We start from the raw sequence: 23,416 nt of genomic DNA on the forward strand, positions 1-23,416 counted from the left end.
CACCAATAAGTAATCCGTTCAACCAATTCACCAATCAGAGCACCGTCCTTTAGTATCGTCATTGGACGAATTCACCAACAGAGCGCCATTCAACCGCTTCGCCAATCGGAACTCTGCCCACCTGTTTCGTCACTGGAGCGATTCGCCAATCATAATTCTGATCAACAGCGTCACCAATCAGAGCTCCATAACAGCCACTTAACCAATCATAGGTCCGTTCAACTCTCCTACCAATCAAAGCTCCGTCTACCTGCCTAACGAAAGCTGGATGAATTCACCAATCAGAGCTCCATGGGCCTTCTTCACCAATCAGAGATCCTCATATTTTCATCCAGTCTGGAGCCCTGCACCAATCATGTTTAGGTCACTGTCAGTCTATTGACACTAAGAAGGCGCTTCATTGGTTGGACTTTGCCGGAAGTGCCCGATCATAATGAGTTGAGGTACAACTTCATGTTTGAAGCGGCGCAGATGTAAAAATGGAAGGTATGACTTCATTATTTTGCATCAGAATTTGCTCAGCTTTTGCTTTATGACATTTGAGGGTGCATTTTGAAACATAGAGGATTTATTACATCAGCCACATCTTAAAACCCTTGGTTTATAGTCAATAATGGCACGTGTTTCATTTTGGAGTATAGAAATGCATCTTTTTACGTAAAGAAATTCTTTGCAATTGTTGCAGAGCAGAAGTAGACCATTCGGTCCGTCATGGCTCTTCCAGTGAAAATGGACTTAGTGCCATTCTCCCCGTAACCCCGCACATTCTTCCTTTTCCGATACCAGCCTAATTCTCTTTTGAATGCTTCGATTGAACCTGCCTTCACCACACTCAGGCAGTACATTCCAAACCTTAACCACTCGCTGCGTGAATAAGTTTTTTTTCTCATGTTGCTTTAGCTTCTTTTGCTAATTGCTTTAAATCTGTGTGCCCTCCCATTGTCATGCGTCTTCATTGGAAATAAAAGGTAATATAGGTGGATTAAAATCCACAACCACACGTGCCATGAGCCCTCTGGCTGTTCAACTATAACTGCTTGTACTTACATAGTGCCTTTAACAAAATAAAACATTCTGAAGTGCTTCACAGGAGTGTTATCCAACAAAATTGCAGTGTATTGTGCTCAAGGAATGGTATTCCTAAATCTCAGGATAAACCAGAAGGGCAAATTCTGCCAAAAATCCACTCCTATTGACAAAATTTTATGAAAAAAATGTAAGATACTATCTAGCTATTAAGAACAACCTCAACAGCTTGTATTTATGTTGCAACTTTCAACATAACAGATGTCCCAAGGTGTTTCACAGAACTGTTATGAAGCAAAGCTTGATATCTAGCTACATAAGGTGATATTAGGGCAGATGGCCATAAGCTTGGTCAAAGAGGTAGGTTTTATGGAATGTAAGAGAAGAAAGGGAGGTTAGGTAGGTAGAGCAGTTTAGAGAGGGAATTCCAGAGCTTAGGGACAAAATCAAAAACAAAAAATGCTGGAAAAACTCAGCAGGCCTGACAGCATCTGTGGAGAGAAAGACAGAGTTAATGTTTTGAGTCCGTATGACTCTTCAAAGCTAAAGGGAAGTAGCAATGTGGTGAAATATGTACTGATTAAGGGGGGTGGAACAGGTGAAGATGGATAGAAGGCCAGCAATAGGCGGAGGCAAAGGAGAGATTGCAAAAGATGTCATAAACAAAAGGTCAAAGGGTTCGCTGCTCCCAATGCGGTTTCCTCTACATTTGAGAGACCAAACGCAGACTGAGTGACTGCTTTCCGGAACACCTTTGGTCAATCTGCAAGCATGACCCAGACCTCCCTGTCGCTTGCCGTTTCAACATCCCATCCTGCTCTCATGCCCACGTGTCTGTCCTTGGCCTGCTGCAGTGTTCCAGTGAAGCTCCGATTAGGCACTTTACAGCCTTCCGGACTTAACATTGAGTTCAACAACTTCAGACCATGAACACTCTCCTCCATTCCCACCCCTTTTTGATCCCCCTTTCTATATTCATTTTTATTTTTTATTTTTATTATTACTATTTTTAAAAATTATTTCCATTTTTATTGTTTTAACCCCAGCTTTTAGCCTTTGAGCTCCTTTCCCACCACCACCCCCCCCACCCACACACACACACACACACACACACACACACACACACACACTAGGGCCATTTGTCACTTTCCAGAGTGCTTACCCTGGTCCTGCCATTATCACATTCTGCTTTCCACTCTTAATGTCACCATTAGCACCTCCTTTAGCCAGTACCCCCACTATTAACAATCGTTTGGCCTTTTGTTTATGACATCTTTTGCAATCTCTCCTCTGCCTCCACCTATCGCTGGCCTTCTATCCAGCTTCACCTGTCCCACCTCCCTTAAACAGTATAAATTTCATCACATTTCTACTTCCCTTTAGCTCTGAAGAAGAGTCAAATGGACTCGAAATGTTAACTCTGTCTTTCTCTCCACAGATGCTGTGAGACCACTGAGTTTTTCCAGCATTTTTTTGCTTTTTGTTTTTGTTTCGGATTTCCAGCATCCGCAGTATTTTGCCTTTATCCAGAGCTGAAGGCATGGCAACCAATGGTGGAGAATTAAAATAGGTCATGCTCAAATTACCAGAGATAGAGGAGCACAGATATCTGAGGGTTATGGGTTGGAGGAGATTACGGGTATAGGGTGGGGTAAGACTGTAGAGGGATTTGAAGATAAGGATGGCAATTTTAAAATGGAAGTGTTGCTTGACTGGAAGCGAATGTAGGTCTGTGAGCAAAGGGATGATGGGTAAATGGGATTTGTTGTAAGGACATGGGTAGCAGAATTTAAAAAGGGTAGACCAGCTTGGAGTGTGTTGGAATAGTTAAGGGGTAACAAAAGCATGGGTGAGGATTTCAGCAGATGAGTTGAGTTATAGATACAGTCAGGTGATGGAAATAGGTAGTCTCAATGATATGTGTTTGGAAGTTCATCTTGGGGTCAAATATGACAAAAATGTTGCCAACAACCTGGTCAGTCTCAGATGGTTCCCAGGGAGAGGAATATAGTTAGTAGCTGGCGAACAGAGTTTGTGGTTGGGACTGAAGTCAGTGTTACCAAGGGAGGCAACAACACATTCAAGGCCTTTAGAGAGGAAAGGGAATTTGAAGATGATGCAGTAGTTTGCAAGGAGGGTGGAGTGAAGTCGATGCAGCAACCTGAAAGTTGCTGTGCACAAGTTGGCCCCTTTAAATTATTGTGTGTGAGAGAGACATGTTTTTAAAAAAAAAAATTAAAGGGGCCATACTGAAACCATCGTCTGCAAACTGCAAATAAATTAGAGGAAATGCTGGGTCAAAGGTTGATGTTGCCAGACTTAAAGGAGAGAGGGACAGTACCTGAAGAGGAAAAACCGGTAACAATATTGGCTAACAAGGGAGCCAGCAGGGGAAGTTGTGTGGTCAGCAGATTAATACGAATAAGGTACAGAGAACAGGAGATGAATATTGAGGACAAGACGAGTTCTGAAAAGACATAATGGGAGGTAGGAAAGAAACTAGAGGAAGATGCACATTCGAGGCAGGGGGTGGGGATACATTTAGAGGAAATTTGGTCCAGTGGGTTAGTGGAAGCAGCCCAGACCAAGATCCTTGCAGTTATTATTGGAGATTAGCATGGAAGAGGGAGAGGGGTTTAAGAAGACTGTTTGCAGTAGAGAAAAGCAGTTGGGAGTTATCTTTTCATTTGAATAGTGCAGTGCAGTTTTAGCAGATGAGAGCAGGACCTGATGGTGCTTTGTGTGGTCCAACCAGACTTGGCAGTGAATGCCTAAACCAGTTGTCCACCATATCCTCTCAAGTCTGTGTGACTTGAAATTAAAAGCGGCGATGAGGGCCATACCAGGGGAAATGGCCGGGGTGGGAGAGAGTAATAGTTTTTTTTGGGGAATTAGTGTATTAAAGGTGAGATGAGGGTGCCATTGAGCAAATCAGTGACTGGAGAAATTTCATGGTAAACAGAGTGCCAAAGGCTAGAAATTTGGGGTGTTGAAGCACAGTTTGTAAGTGAATTGTGTGATAGTTTTTTTTCAGGGCCAGATACAGAACAAAATTGGGTTGGGACATGAAAGGGGGATGTGGAGAGTGGCAGAAGGAAAAATCAGATAATGTCATGTGTGATTGATACTGTTAAACTGAGCCCAGCTCATTGTTTAGGGGAACTCTGTGATGAGGTTGTTACTCCAACCTGAAATAATGAAAACATATTACCACAGTTGTCAACCTGATCTTATATATACTTGTTGAGCTTTTGTCTCAAATATATATTAAGATAATGCAATAAGGTGACTATGTTTGTGAAAAACCTTTGTAAAAACATTAAAGACTGCATCCCCCTTCCGGTGGTTTTCTATTTGTCAGGAAGATATAATAATTTTCATAATATTATTGGAATTTATTGTAAATTAGTGGGGTTTGTGTCTATATGTGTGTGTGTGTGTGGGACTTAATTGAATTAAAGGCAGCTGGTCTGACGGCTTTGATGTGTCAAAAGATAAGCTAGGTTTGAAATGTTAAACAAAAAATAAAAAATACTTGGAAAAACTCAGCAGGTCTGGCAGCATCAGCGGAGAAGAGTACAGTTGACGTTTCGAGTCCTCATGACCCTTCAACAGAATTAAGTAAAGAAAGGAGTGGGGTGAAATATAAGCTGGTTTAAGGGGTTGGGGGGGGGGAGAGAAGGGGTGGGGTGAGAGAGAAGGTGGGGTGGTTGTTGGGACAAGCAAGCAGCGATAGGAGGAGATAACCAAAAGATGTCACAGACAAAAGAACAAAGAGGTGTTGAAGGTGTTGATATTATTTAAAAGAATGTGCTAATTAAGAATGGATAACAGGGCAAGCAAGGTACAGATAGCTCTAGTGGGGGTGGGGTGAAATAAGACTAAAAGGGCATAAAATGTATAGATAAATTATCGGTGGAATATATTAAAAATAATGGAAATAGGTGAGAAAAGAAAAATCTATATAAATTATTGGAAAAAACAAAAAGGAGGAGGAAGAAACAGAAAGGGGGGTGGGGATGGAGGAGGGAATTTAAGATCTAAAATTGTTGAACTCAATATTTAGTCCGAAAGGCTGTAAAGTGCCTAGTCGGAAGATGAGGTGCTTTCCTCCAGTTTGGGTTGAGCTTCACTGGAACAATGCAGCAAGCCAAGGACAGACATGTGGGAAAGACAGCAGGGTGGAGTGTTAAAATGGCAAACAACAGGGAGGTCTGGGTGATGCTTGCGGACAGACCGAAGGTGTTCTGCAAAGCGGTCACCCAGTCTGCATTTGGTCTCTCCAATATAGAGGAGACTGCATTGGGAGCAATGAATGCAGTAGTCTAAATTGAGGGATGTGCAAGCGAAATGCTGCTTCACTTGAAAGGAGTGTTTGGGCTCTTGGACGGTGAGGAGAGGGGAAGTAAAGGGGCAGGTGTTGCACCTTCTGCGATTGCATGGGAAGGTGCCGTGGGAGGGGGTTGAGGTGTAGGGAGTGATGCAGGAGTGGAGCAGGGTAACATGGAGGGAAAGATCCCTACGGAATGCCGCCGGGGGGTTGGGGGGGTGGGGGGGTGTGAAGGGAAGACGTGTTGGGTGGTGGCATCATGCTGGAGTTGGCGGAAATGGCGGAGGATGATCCCTTGAATGCAGAGGCTGGTGGGGTAATAAGTGAGACAAGGGGGACCCTATCATGTTTCTGGGAGGGAGGAGAAGGCATGAGGGCCGATGCGCGGGAGATGGGCTGGACACGGTTGAGGGCCCTGTCAACTACTGTGGGTAGAAAATCTCATTTAAGGAAGAAGGAGGACATGTCAGAAGAACTGTTTTTAAAGGTAGCATCATCAGAACAGATGCAACGGAGGCAAAGGAATTGAGAGAATGGGATGGAGTCCTTACAGGAAGCGGGGTGTGAGGAGCTGTAGTCGAGGTAGCTGTGGGAGTCGGTAGGCTTGTAATGGATATTGGTGGACAGTCTATCACCGGAAATTGATACAGAGAGACCAAGGAAGGGAAGGGAAGCGTCAGAGATGGACCATGTGAAAATGATGGAGGGGTGGAAATTGGAAGCAAAATTAATAAATTTTTCCAGGTCCTAACGAGAGCATGAAGCAGCACCGAAGTAATCATCGATGTACCGGAGAAAGAGTTGTGGGAGGGGGCCGGAGTAGGACTGGAACAAGGAATGTTCCACATACCTCCTAAAGAGACAGGCATAGCTGGGGCCCATGTGGGTACCCATAGCCACACCTTTTATTTGGAGGAAGTGAGAGGAGTTGAAGGAGAAATTGTTCAGTGTGAGAACAAGTTCAGCCAGACGGAGGAGAGTAGTGGTGGATGGGGATTGTTCGGGCCTCTGTTTGAGGAAGAAGCTCAGGGCCCTCAGAGCATCCTCGTGGGGGATGGAGGTGTAGATGGATTGGACGTCCATGGTGAAGAGGAGGCGGTTGGGGCCAGGGAACTGGAAATTGTTGATGTGACGTAAGGTGTCAGCTGAATCATGGATGTAGTTGGGAAGGGACTGGACAAGGGGAGAGAGAAGGGAGTCAAGATAGTGAGAAATGAGTTCCATGGGGCAGGAACAGGCTGACACGATTGGTCTGCTGGGACAGTCCTGTTTGTGGATTTTGGGTAGGAGGTAGAAGTTTGAAATGTTAAGTAGGTAAACATAGGTGAAGTTTTAGAATGTGAGGTGTAATGGGAACATTTGCATTTTTAAATAAACCAGATTAGCTTGAATTCAAAAGAGGAGGTGAAACCCCTGCTATCTATTCCAATGGCCTTCAGTCTTCCACCCTATGTAAACTTGAGCTCATTCAAAACTCTGCTGCTTGGTTTCTAACTTGCCCAGCCCCCATTCGTTCATCACCCCTGTGCTTGCTAGCTTACATTAGCTCCGGATCTGGCAACGCCTCAATTTTTAAATTTTCATTTTTGTCTTCAAATCCATCCATGGCACTGCTGCTCACTTTGTAATCTCCTGCACCTCTACAACTCTTAAATCTTGATATTCCTCCAATTCTGGCCTGGTGTGCCTTCCCAGTTTTAATTTCTGCATGGATGGCGACCGTGCTTTCAGCTGTCTATGTCTGGAGCACTGGAATTAGCTTTCTAAACCTTTATCTGTCTATCCTACTTTTTGAGACACTCCTTAAAACTATTTGACTAAGCTTTTGGCCATCTGCCCTAATATCTCGAAAAACTGCGGATGCTGGAAATCTAAAGCAAAAACAGAATTACCTGGAAAAACTCAGCAGGTCTGGCAGCATCAACGTAGAAGAAAAGAATTTCACCCCTCTCATATTCACTCAGTTCTGTGGAAGGGTGATGAGGACTCGAAATGTCAACTCTTTTCTTCTCCGCCGATGCTGCCAGACCTGCTGAGTTTTTCCAGGTAATTCTGTTTTTGCCCTAATATCTCCTTGCATGACTCCATGTCAGATTTGGCTTGGATTATGTTCCAAGGCACTACACAAGAGCATTAAGGTCCTATATAAATGCAAGTTTTTGTAATAACTTTACACCAATAGATTCAAAGATAAGTTGTCAGTAATTAAAGTTTATTGCTGATTTCTTTTGTAAAAATCATTGTATTTATGTTTGTTTTTAATAGCTCCATGTACTAGCTCAGGCTTAATAACTCCAAGAAAAAAAGACATGAACAACAGTGCCAGAAAAATAAAGGACATTGCTGCAGACTGGCATAACTTCATGCTGAAATGGGAAACGTTTAATGACACAGGATTCTCAATAGCAAATAAAATTGTTAATATTAAACTCAGCAACCAGTATGTATTACCTTAACTAAGGTTTCTATAAGTAAAACTTTGCAATCACGTGTTTAAGCTTTCTTTTTAAAATGCGTGCCCTCAGCAGTGAATTTATTCATAAATGAATCCTTACCTCATGCCTTTCCTTTCTGCAATATTTCAGTTTAAGCTGTTGTGCTTTAAAGGGATCATTGTTAAAGCATTGCAAGTGTTTTTGGAAAATAGCAAACATGACTTCTGAACAAATTTTGAAAAATAATTTAATTATTCTAAATGTTGGTTATCACTAGTAGCTAAAGTAAGACTTGTTTCCTCAATCAAATTCTGTCACACAACAATTTTATTTATCTCAAGATAAGTAATAAAACAGCTGTGAACAAACTTCTGCGTTATATAATTCTCTTTTGAGTCGGACAATTGCTGTTTTCACAATCAAAATGCACAAATAAACCTAATGCATTTGATATTTTTAATGAGATATTTGTTTAAAAAGCATGAATCAATTAACTTGGGAAGCTAAACATTAATGCCCCTCAAGAATGGAATCTGGCTAGATTTATTCCTTGTACATTTGTAGTGTTTATTATTCAATTGCCATTAAACGAAATATTTTGTCCACAATCTGAGAATTTCCTTTAAACTGTTCACGATACTGACATTCTACCCATGTATTAATTTCTTTAGGAGAGAAAGTGGAATCAGGCTGGAAGCATTTGAAGGAGAGGATGCTAACTCTAATCTTGGAAAGGCTAACTTCCAGTATAACACCGAACTGGAGGAATGTTGTACTGAGTTGCTCAATATTCTTGACAAAATGGTATGAATAGTGAAAAAACTTAGTCATCCTTTAAACTGTCAATCTATGGTTGCAATTGGCCTATTTGCTGAACTGCTGGGGCTCTGGCCTTACATCACAAAGCATGAATTTGAACCACAGCATTCTCATTTAAAGTTTACCCATATTATTTGAGCTTCTTCAGTTCTACGCAGTGGTTGCATTGCTTAGGTACACTAATTAATTGCTCAATAATAATGGTGATAGCCCTTGTAGGCATGCTATGTGTCTGTTTGGGCTCTTGAATGGAGTCATAAGCCTTGTCAAGAGGGATGTTTCTTATTATAAAGTAGCCCATTTGGGATGTCACTGAATGGTTGCTCCACTTTCTGGACCATGGGAGGAAGCGCACTGCAGTACACCGAGTGTTTCCGCATTTGTGCTCACGTGCTGTTCAATGCTGCAAGAATTGGAGGACAAGGACATGATGTCCAGCACATCCTCAAAACGGGAGGGGCAGCATGGAAAACTGGTGGAGCATGAATGAATCAGCACTATTGGCAGGAAAACATGCACAGATCTGTATGATATGTTGCATATTCAGGAACTTTTAACTGATGAAAGATGCCAGGCTTGTGACTGGGAGCACACAGGACAATATGGGTGCATCCTGTGGCATTGTAGACCCTGGAGATATCCAGTCCACTGTACTTTGGCTTTTCTGTCCATGGGGAATATGACACGTGTTCTTCCTGATGTAGAGAGCCTAAGTGACACCCTGATATGCACAGCAAACAGATGATTGATGTCACCTGCTGCAGCTGGAATAAGCCTGTGGTGTAAGAGCTGTGGAACATGATAGCCTCCAAGTAGTATTGTCTATGACTTGGTTTGGGACTCCTGTGCAGCTCCCCCCTTCTCTCTCCAGTCATGCCTGCTGGTTCGTCTCCTCCTGTAACCTAACTGAAAGACTTACAAGTCCACCCGTTATTAGAATCAGTCATTTCCATAGCAGACAGAAATCTTAACACTAGTACAAATATAATAGTTGATGTCAAAAATACTCTTCTGAAACACATATAACCTTTAAAAGCCCAGAAGTTAACTTGCAGTTGGAGGGCAAACTAGCAACTAACCCATATGGAGGGGTGAGCCCTTCAAATAAGCACTCTGCAGACTCCTTGTTGCCTGTTAGAATTACAAATCATTAGATATGTTTATCATATGGCAAGTCAGATGTTGGGACAGACCATATTCATAAGTGGGTCTTTTCTGGATTGCTGATTAAGCACAATCACTTGGAACCAGATTCTAATGGCTTAGGGCAGAGCTGTAGCCAGTGGAAAAAATGTCTGAGACTTGAGACAATCTGGTATATCAGACTATGCCAACTTTTTTGTACTGAAATAAATTACTGGCAAAGAAAAAAATTGGGGGGTGACGTTTAAACTGTAACATGGCAAAAACTGAAGCTGCATTTACGGCAATTAGTAAGCCAGCAAAAACATTTTAAAAATATAATTACCATAAAAGCTGCAATGAGTTTTTAAAACCAAAATTGAATTTGAACATTTTACTGAACAAAGTACTATGTTCCTGTGAGCTTCTGGGTCACAAAATGCTGAAATCTGAATAATGAACATTTCTGCTTTGTTAGGAAGAAATGAAATATAATAAGATCTTGCATTCAGCCACGTCAAAAGTCACCTTATAATATTACAACGTTGCAGATTTCTTAGTTACTATGTGATTGTACCTACTTGAGGAAGAATCCCTGCTAGCAAGAAGTGAAGATATCTCTGTAATGCTTGAACAGAACCATTTAAAATGATTAGATATTTAACAATTAGTCAATATCCTACATTGTTTTTTGCTGACCCTACTACAGTGCAGTTTTGTTTTGTATTTTATCATTGCTGTGTTGCACATCATCTTCAATCCACAAGTACAACTTTGCAAGACACTAAAATTTATTTCAATAAAGTTATACTTTGATAACTTTTACATAATTGAAGTAACTTTCCTAAGTTTCTGAGATGAACCATTCACAAATTTAAGCAGTACAGAAATGTATATTATTTGTCTTAGTTTTACTATTTATGATATTCAGGTAAGTGCTTGCTAATCAGGATAGTGAATGTATCCATGATCAGTAGCTCAATTGTTTTGAGTACAATGGTAAAATCAAATGCAGTTGCTTAGGACAATGTGCAATTTAAATGTTACAATTCTTGCATCATCTTTTTCAGGTCAAACTGGTATTAAAGATGGAAAGGCTTTGTGCAACCATGAAAGGAATACTTGACCTTGATACCTATCAGTATGGTGAAACTGGAAGGGAAATGCCCCTTTTTCATACATGGCCCACAAAATATTTCTGTACGGTTAATTTAAATATTAAATGAATGTCAGATTTTGTTAACCATTGGAGTAATAAATTGTAGAAGTCGCTATTTCCTTATGACCTGCTTCCACTTGCCTGTGAAAGGTAATGTTCTTTTCCATGAGGAATGGTGACTAGTTGTTGATTCATAGGAAAATTAACACATTTCTATTGATTTTTGTAATTTGAGAGACATAGGCTGAAAACGATTTGGACGTGGGGATCAATTGTAATATTTCCATAACAAAAACAGAATTACCTGGAAAAACTCAGCAGGTCTGGCAGCATCGGCGGAGAAGAAAAGAGTTGATGTTTCGAGTCCTCATGACCCTTCGACAGAAGTTCTGTCGAAGGGTCATGAGGACTTGAAACGTCAACTCTTTTCTTCTCCGCCGAGCTGCCAGACCTGCTGAGTTTTTCCAGGTAATTCTGTTTTTGTTTTGGATTTCCAGCATCCGCAGTTTTTTTTTTTATTTATGTAATATTTCCATGTTTGCTGATGACAAAACTCGGGAATTTAAATTAGGAGGATGCAAGGAGGCTTCAAGCAGACTTGGACAGGCGAAGTGAATGGGAAGGAACATGGCAGATGGAATATAACGTGAATAATTTGAAGTTGTCCACTTTGGTAGAAAAAAGGCAGGTTATTTCTTAAATGGAGAGAGGGTGGGAAGTGTTGGTGTCCTTGTTCATGAGTTATTGAAAGTTAGCATGCAAGTGCAACAATCAATAATGAAGGCTTCATCTCAAGTGGATTTGAGTACAGAATTAATTGCTGCAATTGTATAAGAGCCTTGGTGAGACCACACCTGGATATCGTGTACAATTTTGGTCTCCTTAGCTAAGGAAGGATGTACTTTCCATAGAGGGAGTGTAACAGAGGTTCACAAATTAATCCCTGGGAGGGGTCAGGATTGTTTTATGAGGAGAGATTCTGTATTCTCTAGAGTTTCAAAGAACAAGCAGTGATCTGATTGAAACTTAAAATACTTACAGGGCATGACAGGATGGATGTAGTTAGGATGTTACCACTGGCTGGTGAGTCCAGAACCAAGGAATATCTCAGAATAAGGGATAGGCCATTTAAGATTGAGATGAGTAATTTCTTCAGAGGGTGGTGATTCTTTGGAATTCTCTACCACAGAGGGCAGTGGAAGCTCAATTCTTGAGCATATTGAAGACAGAAATTGATAGATTTCTGGAGATTTTTGACACCGAGAGATATGGAGATAGTGCAGCAACGTATCATTGAGGTAGGCAATCAGCCATGAACTAATTGAATGGTGGACCAGGCTCAAGGGATTAATGGTCTACTCCTGTTCCTTTGTATTTACGGGAATGTAAGATTGTTCTTCTACTGTGTTAATCTCTGCTTAATGTAAACATTAGGTTGCAACCTACCATTTTAAAAATGTTCATCCTTTCCCTTCTAATTTTCTCACACCTTTTCTCAAAGATATGGATCACATGTTGTGCCATGGTTCCATAGGAATTATTGCACTCTAGTAACTTACTAAAGTAGCTATTCACGAGATTTAGCTAGTAACAATGAGCAGGCTAATTGGCAGTAAGGGTGTTGGGCAAACCAACCCAATATGGTCATCTCAAGATAAGCACATCCATCATTAATTAATGGGCTTTTTTCCTCCAGCTGTAGAACAGTAAATTTGCAGATCAGACTTTAATGTTCAGCAATTAATTGCCTTAGGCAGCAAAATTATCAAAGGGAGATTACATAACTTCAAAAAGATTAACATTACTGAACTATAGTAGGGACATGTTTCAACAGTACTGCTTCAAAATTTGACTTTTACATTTATGTACTCAGACTGGGAATGTTCTATTGTAGATTTAAAGGCAAGACTCAGCAGGTTACTCATTTGTAACTTTTTTGTTTTAGGTGAAATCTCAGTTGAGTTAACAGAGATGTACAAAAAAGAACTGCAGCTAAAGCATGTAATTGTTCAAGAGATCGCTCACACCAGTAGCTGTGATCTTATGATGGTGGAGTTGTCTGCCTGGCTATACCAGCCTTACATAGAAGAAAAAGCCACACTTCTCAGTGAAAGCATGTTGTTGGAAACTGGACACAGGTCTTTGTAATAAAAACACAACTTGTACCGAGAGATAAATCACCAAATTGCTGTAAAATCTGTAGTTCCAACTTGAAAAAGCGTGCATTTGCTTTTAAATCGCTTAGCCATCTATACAGGTTTTAACTTGAAATTGATTGGGCTCAATTTTGAAGCTTGTATGAATGGTTGGAACAGAACTTGCATGAACAGCAAAAGAAGTTTCACCCATTATCAAATTTTGTGCTTTTAATGTGTGGCAGAATCCAATAAGACAATGATTGTGACAAAAGGCAAAGAAAAAATATATTTATTTTTTTTTTAGAAACTTTGAAATACTTATGCTGAAAAAATAATTTTGTTGAAATTATTAAACAATGGTCCTGAAAGATATTTATAGTTGTATTTTGTCTTGCACTCTCAAGCAATGTAAAAACAAAGAATACCAAAACTACAAAAAAAAATTGCTGCTGTGGTGGCTTATTTTAAACTGTTCCATATATTGCTAATGTTTAAATGGAGCTTGATGGTAGAATTCAAAGTTTTCACCCTATTAAAACAGCAAGGCAGCTTTTCAAAATATTCAGACCCACGTAGTGAGAAAAGCACAAGTGCTCTGCATTAAGTTCTACAGCAAATATTTATAACAGTTTAACAATGGTGCATAATACACTGTACAAACCAACCTTTGGCTGGCTACAAAGTCGATCCTTGACAGAGAGCAGTTCCATTTTGTAACGGCAACAAAGTAAATGTCATTTGTCTTAAGCAAGAGATGATTAATCACCAATACATCATGAAGAAGTTGTCACGTGACAACAATTGCTGTCCAATTGGGCTAAAGAACATTACTGATGGCACTTTAACCACACCATCAAAGTAAGGCAACAAAGCTGTCTGTCAAGATTACAATGTACTGATAAGCAAGACATTACAAAATATCTGTGTATATTATTAAAAATAGAAAATAAATTCAATTTCTGCTATTTTCATATCAGTCTTTAAATATTCTCATTACTTACAACAGTCAAATTACAGCTCTTTGATAAAGTTTTGTTGTACACTGAAGAGACTGGAAACTACTAACATGCACAACACAGCCATAATACATATTTGATGAACAGCCTGCACAGGTCATGAGCTGATATGTACATAGCATAGAAATGCAACTTTCCCATTTCTACATCCTCAAACCAATACAAAAGGACATCAAGTTTCACATTAAATGCATCCCTCACATCGGTTGTAGGAAAAAAGGAACGTGTACTGGCACTATTGAAAACATGCTGTACATTTACAGCCTTGTAGCTAAGAGATTAAAGGGTTTTGTTCAATCTTTTTCTAACAAAGTTTGCATTTGGATGATAACTAACATTACTCCAGCACTAACTGGCAACTGTCCCATTTCAAAAAATCTTGATAGTCTATTTTAAAACTCAAGGATATAGGACTGCAAACTAAAATGACAGCAAATTCTCAAGCCAACGTTTTGCATTACAAAAGGGGACACAACTGTATTTAAAGGAATTTACCTTAAAGCAACAAACTCCATAAATTATTCTTTGTCTACTAACCCTGAATTAAAGATAAAGTTAGAGATTTATGAACCCTCAGGAAAAAAAAAAGGCATATAACCCAAAAATGCATTGGCACCATACCATTTCATTGTAAAATTTTACTCAAGGTGAAACTCAAGCACTTCAGAATTAATATTCTAGGCTTCATCTTCAGTTAGTCTCCTCTTAAAGGTTTTTATCTTTTCAATTGAACATCTGTGGGCTTCCTAATTAATTTAATGCTGGTATTAAAAGCATTGTGCTCTCTCTATGGCCAAGAGTTCTTAAAATTACTAAGTGATCAATTTGGATAACCAATCAGTAAAACAAATACAGAAAGAACAAAATACATTCTTGTATTTCAGAACTGTTTTCAAAACTGCAACTTAAGTCCACTGTTTTAAATCAAACTACCAAATGCTTTCATGCAACTTGAAGGCCTTTAACAAATTTAAATAAACTAAAGGTTTGTTCTCATCTACAACTGATATTTTGGAACAAATTACAGGTTAATTTTAACATTTACCTGTTTTGAGATGAATTACAAAATGAGGTTAAATAATTAAGATTTTAGCAAAACTTTCAATTAACAAAGCAAGAGATTTATATTTATTATAATTTTTTCATGGAAGTACAATTAATCTTTTAAAGGCAGTTTCAAAAATCGGCAGTAGAAGGTATACAAATACTATATTGGCAAAATAGTCATTTCCAATAAGCAATAAGGAGTCAAAGATAAAGATGCAAAGAAAAAAAAACATTCAAGTTCAGTGCAGCAACATCACATTTTCTGGTCTATTGTAGTCACATCTATGTTCCAGAGTACAAACTTCAATATAAATGTACCTGGGTTCATTCACTCTTTCAAATATCTTGCCAGGCATAATGCAACATTCAGGGTAAACCACTCTTTAAACTTTACATCCACATTTGTACCAGACTTGTTAGCTTGTGGGACAATAAAGTTCAACACAAAATACATTAAGTAATAAAAGTAACACAATAGGAAACAAAGTCTCAAGTTTCTTCTAAAAAAAAACAGAACAGCCCTGTTTTTGTATTTTAGCATTTCAATGAACAGCAAAGTTTCTTGTAGTTATTTTTGCTATTTTTTTTGAGATGGGGTGAAGATAGCCCATTTATTGTTCCACTTCAGTTTGTGTTTGTGAAACTAACAGGCCTTCACTTTGTCCTTCTGAGTCCATTGCAAGAAGTGCTTCTACAGTTTCAAAGGGAACACCATCAGGTGTTCGTATGTGCATTGTAGTACCATCAGCATTAGTTACTATAACAATGCCTTCAGATGTCTGTGACACAACCGCGGTTCCTTCATGTGACACAATTAGGCCTTCGGAAGTTTGAATGAATATCTGATCATGTCCCTGAGCCAACAATTCCTGACTTCCAACAGGTAGTTGAAATTCTAATTCTCCATCTTCTGTCACTGTGCTTTCCAGAATATTTTCTGAACTCTCCTGATTTCTTTGATCAGCATTCTGTTCAAAGTGACCCATTATTTTATTCTGCAATCCATTCAACTCTTCAGGAGATACCTGACCATCAAGATCTACTTGAGTAGAGATTTCAGTTTCAAAAGTCTGTTCAGTTTCGCGCTGTTGTAAGTGATTACCTTCAGTGCTACAAACCTCTCCTATAGGCTCCACATCTCGAGAAAGAGCATTCTCAAGCTGCTGCATCTGGTCTGCTATGTCAGAATCATTCAGCTGCTCAGTCTGTTCCTGATTGCCAAGTGGATCCTGGTTTCCCATCTGATGCTGCAAATCCTGAACAGAATTGCTTGCTTCAGAACATTTTTGGTTGCCTTTAGCCATATCTGAAAGAAGTGAATTCGGACCAGTCATTTCATCCTCTGATTGCACTGTGGAGGTTAGTTCAGTATCATTCAGCTGTTCTGGAATATTTTGACAAGACAACTGTTCTTGAACCAATTCCTCTGCTGTAATATCTGTGTCCATAGCTAAAAAATCATCTTGTCCTTGTATAGTATCATTTAGGACTTCATTGTGTGCCTCTAACAAGGGCAGTTGAGTACTTGACAGGGTTACTTGAGTTACCTGATAACACAATTCTTCAGAAGTTGATTGTTCTACAGTATTGGAATTTTTAATGTTATTCTCAGAAAGTAACACTCCATCTGTTTGTTTATCGAATAACTGAACAGCTGCCGATCCATATGTTGTATGTGTATCACAAGCGTCCAGTGTAGGACATTCAGTTTGTTTCTGGCCTACAGAAAAAGAAAACCTTGTGTAAGTAAACAGACCGAATACAGTATACAATCTAATAAAGCTGCAAATATACAATGACACCAAAAAAATTCATGCAACTGGAATTACTATACTTTTACCCACCCAAATAAAAATTTCAGTTTATCAATTTGGCATTTGGTTCTGAATAAATGTGCAACAGCCTATAACTGACCAGAAAAGCAATGCTATGAAATACAAAAGCTAAAAAGTTCACAAAATTATTTCTTCCTGTGTAGGAAAAAACGGCCAAGGTCTACAAGGGCAAATGTTTTTTTCCTGATTTGGTTAAGTAGTAATTTTAATTTCTAACATTTTTAAAAATGTAGAACATTTCTTAAAAACAGTAAATAAAAGGAAAACACAGTAGTGTTTTATAACACTATTCTTTATCTTCTGGGAGAATCTAGCATAGCCTGAAGTGCATAGGTCCTAAAGGTAATGAGTTTAGCTTGCTCAATCCAGCTCCCAGTAGGCACAAATGCTTAGTATGGTTGACCCTTTTTTTTACATCAAAGTGGAATTATCCTTTAGGTGTTGCAATTATGTCACACTGATTTAGTAATATGATTCTGAGAATGGGATTAAGACACATTGGCCTGAATGTTATATGACCTCCCTGCAGCTAAACCAAAGTCCTGATGCATGCACAGGCACCGTAATTGCCCAGGAAGTCTGAACTTGCAAACACTACGCACATCTCTCTTACGATGATCTCGGTTTCGGAGACTCGGGCTAGATACGCGCTACTTACCCTGTTACAATGTCAGGGACCATTCACGCTTAAAGAAGAAATCCAAACAGCAATTAACTGACAGAACTACACCACAAGTTTTCATACTAAATAGGATTCTATTATATATCAAAAAGAATTAAATAATGTAGGCACTATTAACACTATAGCTTATAAAGACTTGTGCTATAAACTCCTCTACTTTTTCTCTCCAACCCCACCCCCCCACCCAACCCCAAGAATTTCCTTTTCTTACAAAATCTTTAAGGTTTATTCATTTCTTCTATGGGACCAAACCAATGTTATATCACAGCTCTCCAGAATCCACTGATTTCTCTTCAGTGTTCCAGTCATTCCCCAAGGTGCAAGAGTTCATGGAGGTCCTGCCATCAGTTTTTGGCTAAGCAACCATCCACTTTTTTCTTTACTGCCCTCATGACTCTCAAATTCACAGCTCAAGCACAGCCCTCCCTGCAGCTCCTGTGAAGTGGCTTAAAGCATCAGAAAACTCTGTTGATTTCCAGCAGCCTGCAGTTAGGTTTCAATCTGCAACCAAGCTGATTACTGCCAGGACTCCAACTGCAATAAGGTTAACTGGCTTTTATTGAGAGGATTACTGGAGATTTCTTCCTTTTAGCTTCCAGCTAAACAAATCTTCCAGTCGTTTTTCCCCTTACCAATTTTATATTATATTGAATACCAGCTCCCAATCATTGGTTGCGTCATGGACAATAGATCTAGCAAATTTTAAAATGTTAACAAACATGTCCCCTCATGTGACTCTTGTCACATGAGCATGGACTTGTTTTAAGTGAAATGTTAAAATTTTTATTTAATTTTTAATAGCAGTTGGAAACTTCATCCCACCCGTGGATGAGGTTTCCTAAAAAATCCAAAGGCCGCTTGGCCTTTTTGCCTGCCCGCCAACTGTAAGGGCCAGAATTTTGCACTCGTTGAGCGGGTGCTCGCTTGACCTGAATGAGCGTAAAATGATTTGTGATGACGTCGAGCAAGCATCCCGATGTCATCGTGCACTCGCATTATATTTCGGTGGGCGGGCGCATGTGAGAGTCAGCAGTGCGCCCGCCAACAATTAACAGGCCTATTAAGACCAATAAAGTACCAATTAAATGAACTTTTCACTGCCTGTCCAACCTTACAGTTGGCAGGTAGGTGAAAAGGCCAAGCGGCCTTTGGATTTTTTTAGGAAACCTCATCCACAGGCAGGATGAGGTTTCTAACAGCTATTAAACATTAAATAAAAATATTAACATTTTGTTAATTAATAACAAGTCCCTGCTCATGTGACAGAGTGGACGTGTTTTTTAACACTTTAAAGTTCTTTATTTTTAATTCTCAAAACTCTTCATCTCCGAGGCAGCTCTGTGCCTCAGGTAGCTTTTCCTGCGCACACATGCAACGTTTCCTGCTCACCTTCCTCCCCCTCCCACCACCCACAAGCAGCACTGAGCACTGCAGCACATGTTTCATGCTGGGTGGACCCAGATCGCAGACGGTGATCAGCTTCCCGACCGCTCTCGCTCGCTTCCGCCAAGCCCACCCTCGAGGGTCTGGTCTGGCTTTATCTCTTGACTTCTAAGGAGCTACATGCTACATAAGACCCAAAGCTGACACTGTCTCTCAGTCTCTTAGCTGCTTTTCTAAACATCAATCAGCCTTACGTGTTGGCTGTGCCCTAACCGAATCCTTCATCTTTTACTGAAATAACTGCAAACATCATGTCTCCAATTGCTTAGCTAAGTAAGCCCACGCGCCATTTAATGTTCTTACCTTTCTAGCTGTTAACCTTAAGTCAATTTGGCTCAAACTTTTTAAAAGTGTAATAAACTCATACTTGTTTGAATTGCATTCACTTCAGGATTATTCTCAATTTCTCAATCAGAGTTTTCCATTTGGCTTACATTTAACACTTTAACCTCCTAAGACTAAAAGTTATATTCTAAAACAGGAATTATGAATTAGATATTCGCCATAACCTGGATACTTTGGCAGAAATGTTACAGTTTAATCTCTGGTGTGGCTCAACCTGCCACCCCCACACATAGCCCCCCCGACCACCCTGCCAATCTGACCACCCACCCCTCTGACCCCACCACTCAACACCTAACTGACATGGCACACCCACCCCGTGATCTGACCAAACAGATCTGGCCCAGCTAACCCCTAACCTGACCCACAAACCCCCCACCACTAATCCAACTACCCATTCGCCCGCACACCCACTAAAAGACTTGAGACCTAAAAAACTTACACGAATAGGGCAGCTGTCATAAAAATGTGAGTGTCCTCTCTTCACCCATCCCTCCTGCGCTCCCTGGTCTTTCCCAGGAAAGTCTGCGCTGATCCAAATTTTGCCGCAGCCAAGATCGGAAGTCCCGGCAGGAAGAGCACAAAAAGGTCAGGGCACAGAGATCTTCGTGGGCAGCAGCAAAGCACACAACATTGCCACTGACTGGAAGATCTGAGCCATTATTTCTGCAGAGCATGGGCGCTTTGTCCTGCATCTAATTTGAGCTGAAAATGTTTGATGGTGACAATGGTGCAAAACATAAAGTATTCACGTCCCAGGGCTAAGGTTCTTCTTTTTGAGAGATTAAAATAAAATCATCCTACAGATGTTGACAATAATAGCCTGCAATTTCTTCTGAGTAGCAAAGCTGCAACATTCACTGCTGACTGCCCAAAAACATAAATCCGTTACTTGCCTAGGCTGCAGCAAAATCTTCCCCTTCTTCCTGCAGTAAGGCCTGGCATTGAGGCATGCAAGAGCTTCCAACATGGCACACTGCCAGTGATGCCATGCCCCTTGAGATGAGCTGAAGACTCACCCCTTCAAGTTAGTCTTCAGTTCAATGACAGGTAACTTTTTAAAAATGATTTTAATACTTTTTGAAACAGGTGCGACATTTTTATAATAGTATTTAACATTTTTTTTAAAGTTTGCTGGAGTCTGTTCCTTAGACATTGATACCTTCTGCAATGATCCCAACCCAAACCCCACCGCAATGCATTCCTGAGTTTGTTGCTGAGATTAAAGGCAAGGTCTTTGCTTTTCCCAATATTTAGTTGGAACAAATTTCAGCTCATCCAATACTGGTTGTTGAACAAGCAGGCTGATAATTTGGAGGTTTGAAATGACCGAAGAGAGGTGGTGGTAGTGAGGTACTACTGGGTGCTGTCAGTGTACCTCAAATGTTCTCAGATGATATCACGGAGGAGCAGCATGTAGATGAGAAATAAGAAGGGGCAAAGGAAACCCCTGAAATCCCCCAAATATGTAACAAAACAGGAGTGGGAAGAGAAGCCACTGAAGGTGATTCTCTGGCTACAGCTGGATAGATAAGAACAGAATCAGGTGAGTACAGTTCCACCCAGTTGGATGATGAGAAGAGGCACTAGAGGAGGATGGTGTGGTCATCCATATCAAAAGGTTGCTGACAAGTCAAGAAGGACAAGAAGGGATTAGTTTACCGTGATCACATTCACATTGGATATCATTTGTGACTTTGATAAGGGCCTGTTTTGAATATTGCGGCAGGGGCAGAAAGATGATTGGAGGAATTCAAACATGGTCCCTGGAAAGTGGAGTACAAATTTGGGAGACAAAAGCATATTCAAGAACTTGAGAGGAAAGGGAGGGTGGAGATGAGGTGGTATTTCAAGGATAGAGTCTTCATGAGTGAGTTTTTCTTTGAAGAGAGGGGTGATGACAGCAGGCCTAGCACTTACTAAGTTAACCACTTTTAATTGCCCCTTAGGTGGTCAACTATGTGAGATTTACTAGAATTATGCTCCATTTCTTCATAATGTCTATATGAAGCTGCATCAGTGTTCAGAACTTTGGAGTTTCAGGAAAACTAGCTCATCATGATCCACATCTAGGTTATTAACCATGAAATGGTTAGGACCAGATGCTAAAACTATTTCTGGGAAAGGGGGCACATGTTCTTGGTACTCAAGACATACATCAGCAGGGGCTGGACTTCATATTCTGCCTATATCAACTGAAGGTAAGAGGACAATACAGTTAAGTCCTTGCTTAAAATTAACTCACTTAACGTTGTTTCTTTTTAACGTTTTAATAAAGAAGTGTTGGCATATTGGTTTAATGTTCCAAGTTTCACTTTAATGTCTTTTGCCACAGACTTCCTCTTCTGTGGCTTGTCTGTTCACATGACTTTCCCTGCAGGGCTTCCACTCTCGCCCTCAGCACCTCATCCTTCCACGCCCAGCCTTGCCTCTCCTCTGTGTCCCTCCCGCCCCCCATTGCTGACTCCTGGCCTTGCTTCTCCCCCTGACCTTGCCTCTTCCCCCTCTAACCATTGACTCCTGGCCTTAATAGCCTCTTCTTCCCCACCTTTACCAAATCCCCTGCACACCCTTTACCAAATCCCCTCCACACCCTTTACCAAATCCCCTCCACACCCTTTACCAAATCCCCTCCACACCCTTTACCAAATCCCCTCCACACCCTTTACCAAATCCCCTCCACACCCTTTACCAAATCCCCTCCACTCCACACCCTTGCTGCCTGGCCTCTTCTTACCCCAAGTCCTTGGGGACTGTTGTTCAGTAGCTCCCGACTCCTGCTTCTGGCTTTGCTCCTGAACTCGCACTAAGTCCTGGGCTCCATCTAGTGGCAGAGGTTGGTCAGTGAAGGTAGCTGCTAACTGCATTAACCAACTTATGCCACTAGATCAAATCTGGTCAATATAAACATGCTGTGAACAGAGATGAGCAGCACATCAATTTTTTTTAAGAACTTCGTTTGTATATTGTATTTCTTTTAAATTTAGTGATGTATTTTACTTTGCAAGTTATTTCAGCTAGGGGTGCTGCACATGTATGAAACAGTATTTCAACTTGTACATTGTTTTCTTCCAGGCGGGAAATGTCCAAAGGAATCCAACTCTGGCTTTATTGCTGTGGGAACCTATGATTCAGTTAAAGTTGTTTCACTTGAAGTCACGATTTTCAGGAACACAACCGCAACTTGCCTTACCGTAGGATACACCAGAATGACTATTGAAATGTAAAACAACTGACAATATAAACTACATTACCTTCTTCAGTAGTTAAGCTTTGTAGCTGTACTTCTCCAGCTATCTCTGTTCCATTTTGGTTGAAGTTGTTGTCAGTTCCTGCTATAGAGTCATCTATTTTCATTCGTTTTGATGAAGGGGATAAGGTTCCAAAGTCTCTCTGAAGAGGAGCAAAAATACAATTTTAAAGGAAATAAATTTCATTAAAATGAAAGTTTCTCTTAACATATTTCTCAAATGAGGTTCATCACGAGACAGGCTGTTCATGGTGCCAATTAATGTCTGCGCACACTGAACCAAACTGTTCTACTGAGTAGGCAAGATTAAACAAAGATTTTAGTCCTGTTATTAAGAACATTGTACAACTCAAGTCTTTTAAAAGTCTAAAAGTGGTACAAAAAGCAAATTGCCTTTCGTTGTTCCTATTAATATTTTAATAAAAACAATACTAGCTATTGTCACACAACAATCATTTAACTTGATGTATCAGAAATGAATATTATGTTTCTTTATATTGACATTAAGGAAATCAATATGGATATCCTTCTGTATTCAAATGAAATGCATCACAAGAAAGTAAGAGGGCATCCAAAACGGCACAGGGAAAGACTTGCATTTAGAGAGCACCTTTCACGATCATTGTGACATTCCAAGGCACTTTACAGCAAATCAAGTACTTTTGGAAGATAGTCACTATTGTAGGAAAATATTTTAAATTTGGTCTTTTGTAAACAAAGAATCGAGAAGCATCATGCCACTTGATCAGCATTTTCAGAAGAGCCCAAAGTG

At 40.2% G+C, this 23,416-nt stretch overlaps 2 protein-coding genes across 3 annotated transcripts in view; one reads left to right on the forward strand and one right to left on the reverse strand.

Annotated features, from left to right (window-relative positions):
- The first annotated feature begins 389 nt into the window (after positions 1-389).
- Positions 390-13,401, forward strand: LOC121292456 (cyclin-dependent kinase 2 interacting protein). The gene is made up of 5 exons (XM_041214417.1): positions 390-486; positions 7,622-7,796; positions 8,463-8,595; positions 10,803-10,932; positions 12,837-13,401. Exons 1-5 carry the CDS (start codon positions 480-482, stop codon positions 13,037-13,039), a joined length of 648 nt encoding a protein of 215 aa, XP_041070351.1. The 5' UTR covers positions 390-479; the 3' UTR covers positions 13,040-13,401.
- The window catches only part of znf839 (zinc finger protein 839), a 56,569-nt gene continuing 46,455 nt past the window's right edge, over positions 13,303-23,416 (reverse strand). For both annotated transcript variants that reach the window (XM_041214416.1, XM_041214414.1), the window contains 2 exons: positions 22,649-22,787; positions 13,303-16,812 (listed from right to left, as the gene is read on the reverse strand). In XM_041214416.1, coding sequence (XP_041070350.1) covers positions 15,704-16,812; positions 22,649-22,787 — 1,248 coding nt within the window. In that variant the 3' untranslated portion in view covers positions 13,303-15,703. The remainder of the gene's footprint in view (positions 16,813-22,648; positions 22,788-23,416) is intronic.

The sequence above is a fragment of the Carcharodon carcharias genome, chromosome 20, assembly GCF_017639515.1.
Source record: "Carcharodon carcharias isolate sCarCar2 chromosome 20, sCarCar2.pri, whole genome shotgun sequence".
Lineage (NCBI taxonomy): Eukaryota > Metazoa > Chordata > Chondrichthyes > Lamniformes > Lamnidae > Carcharodon > Carcharodon carcharias.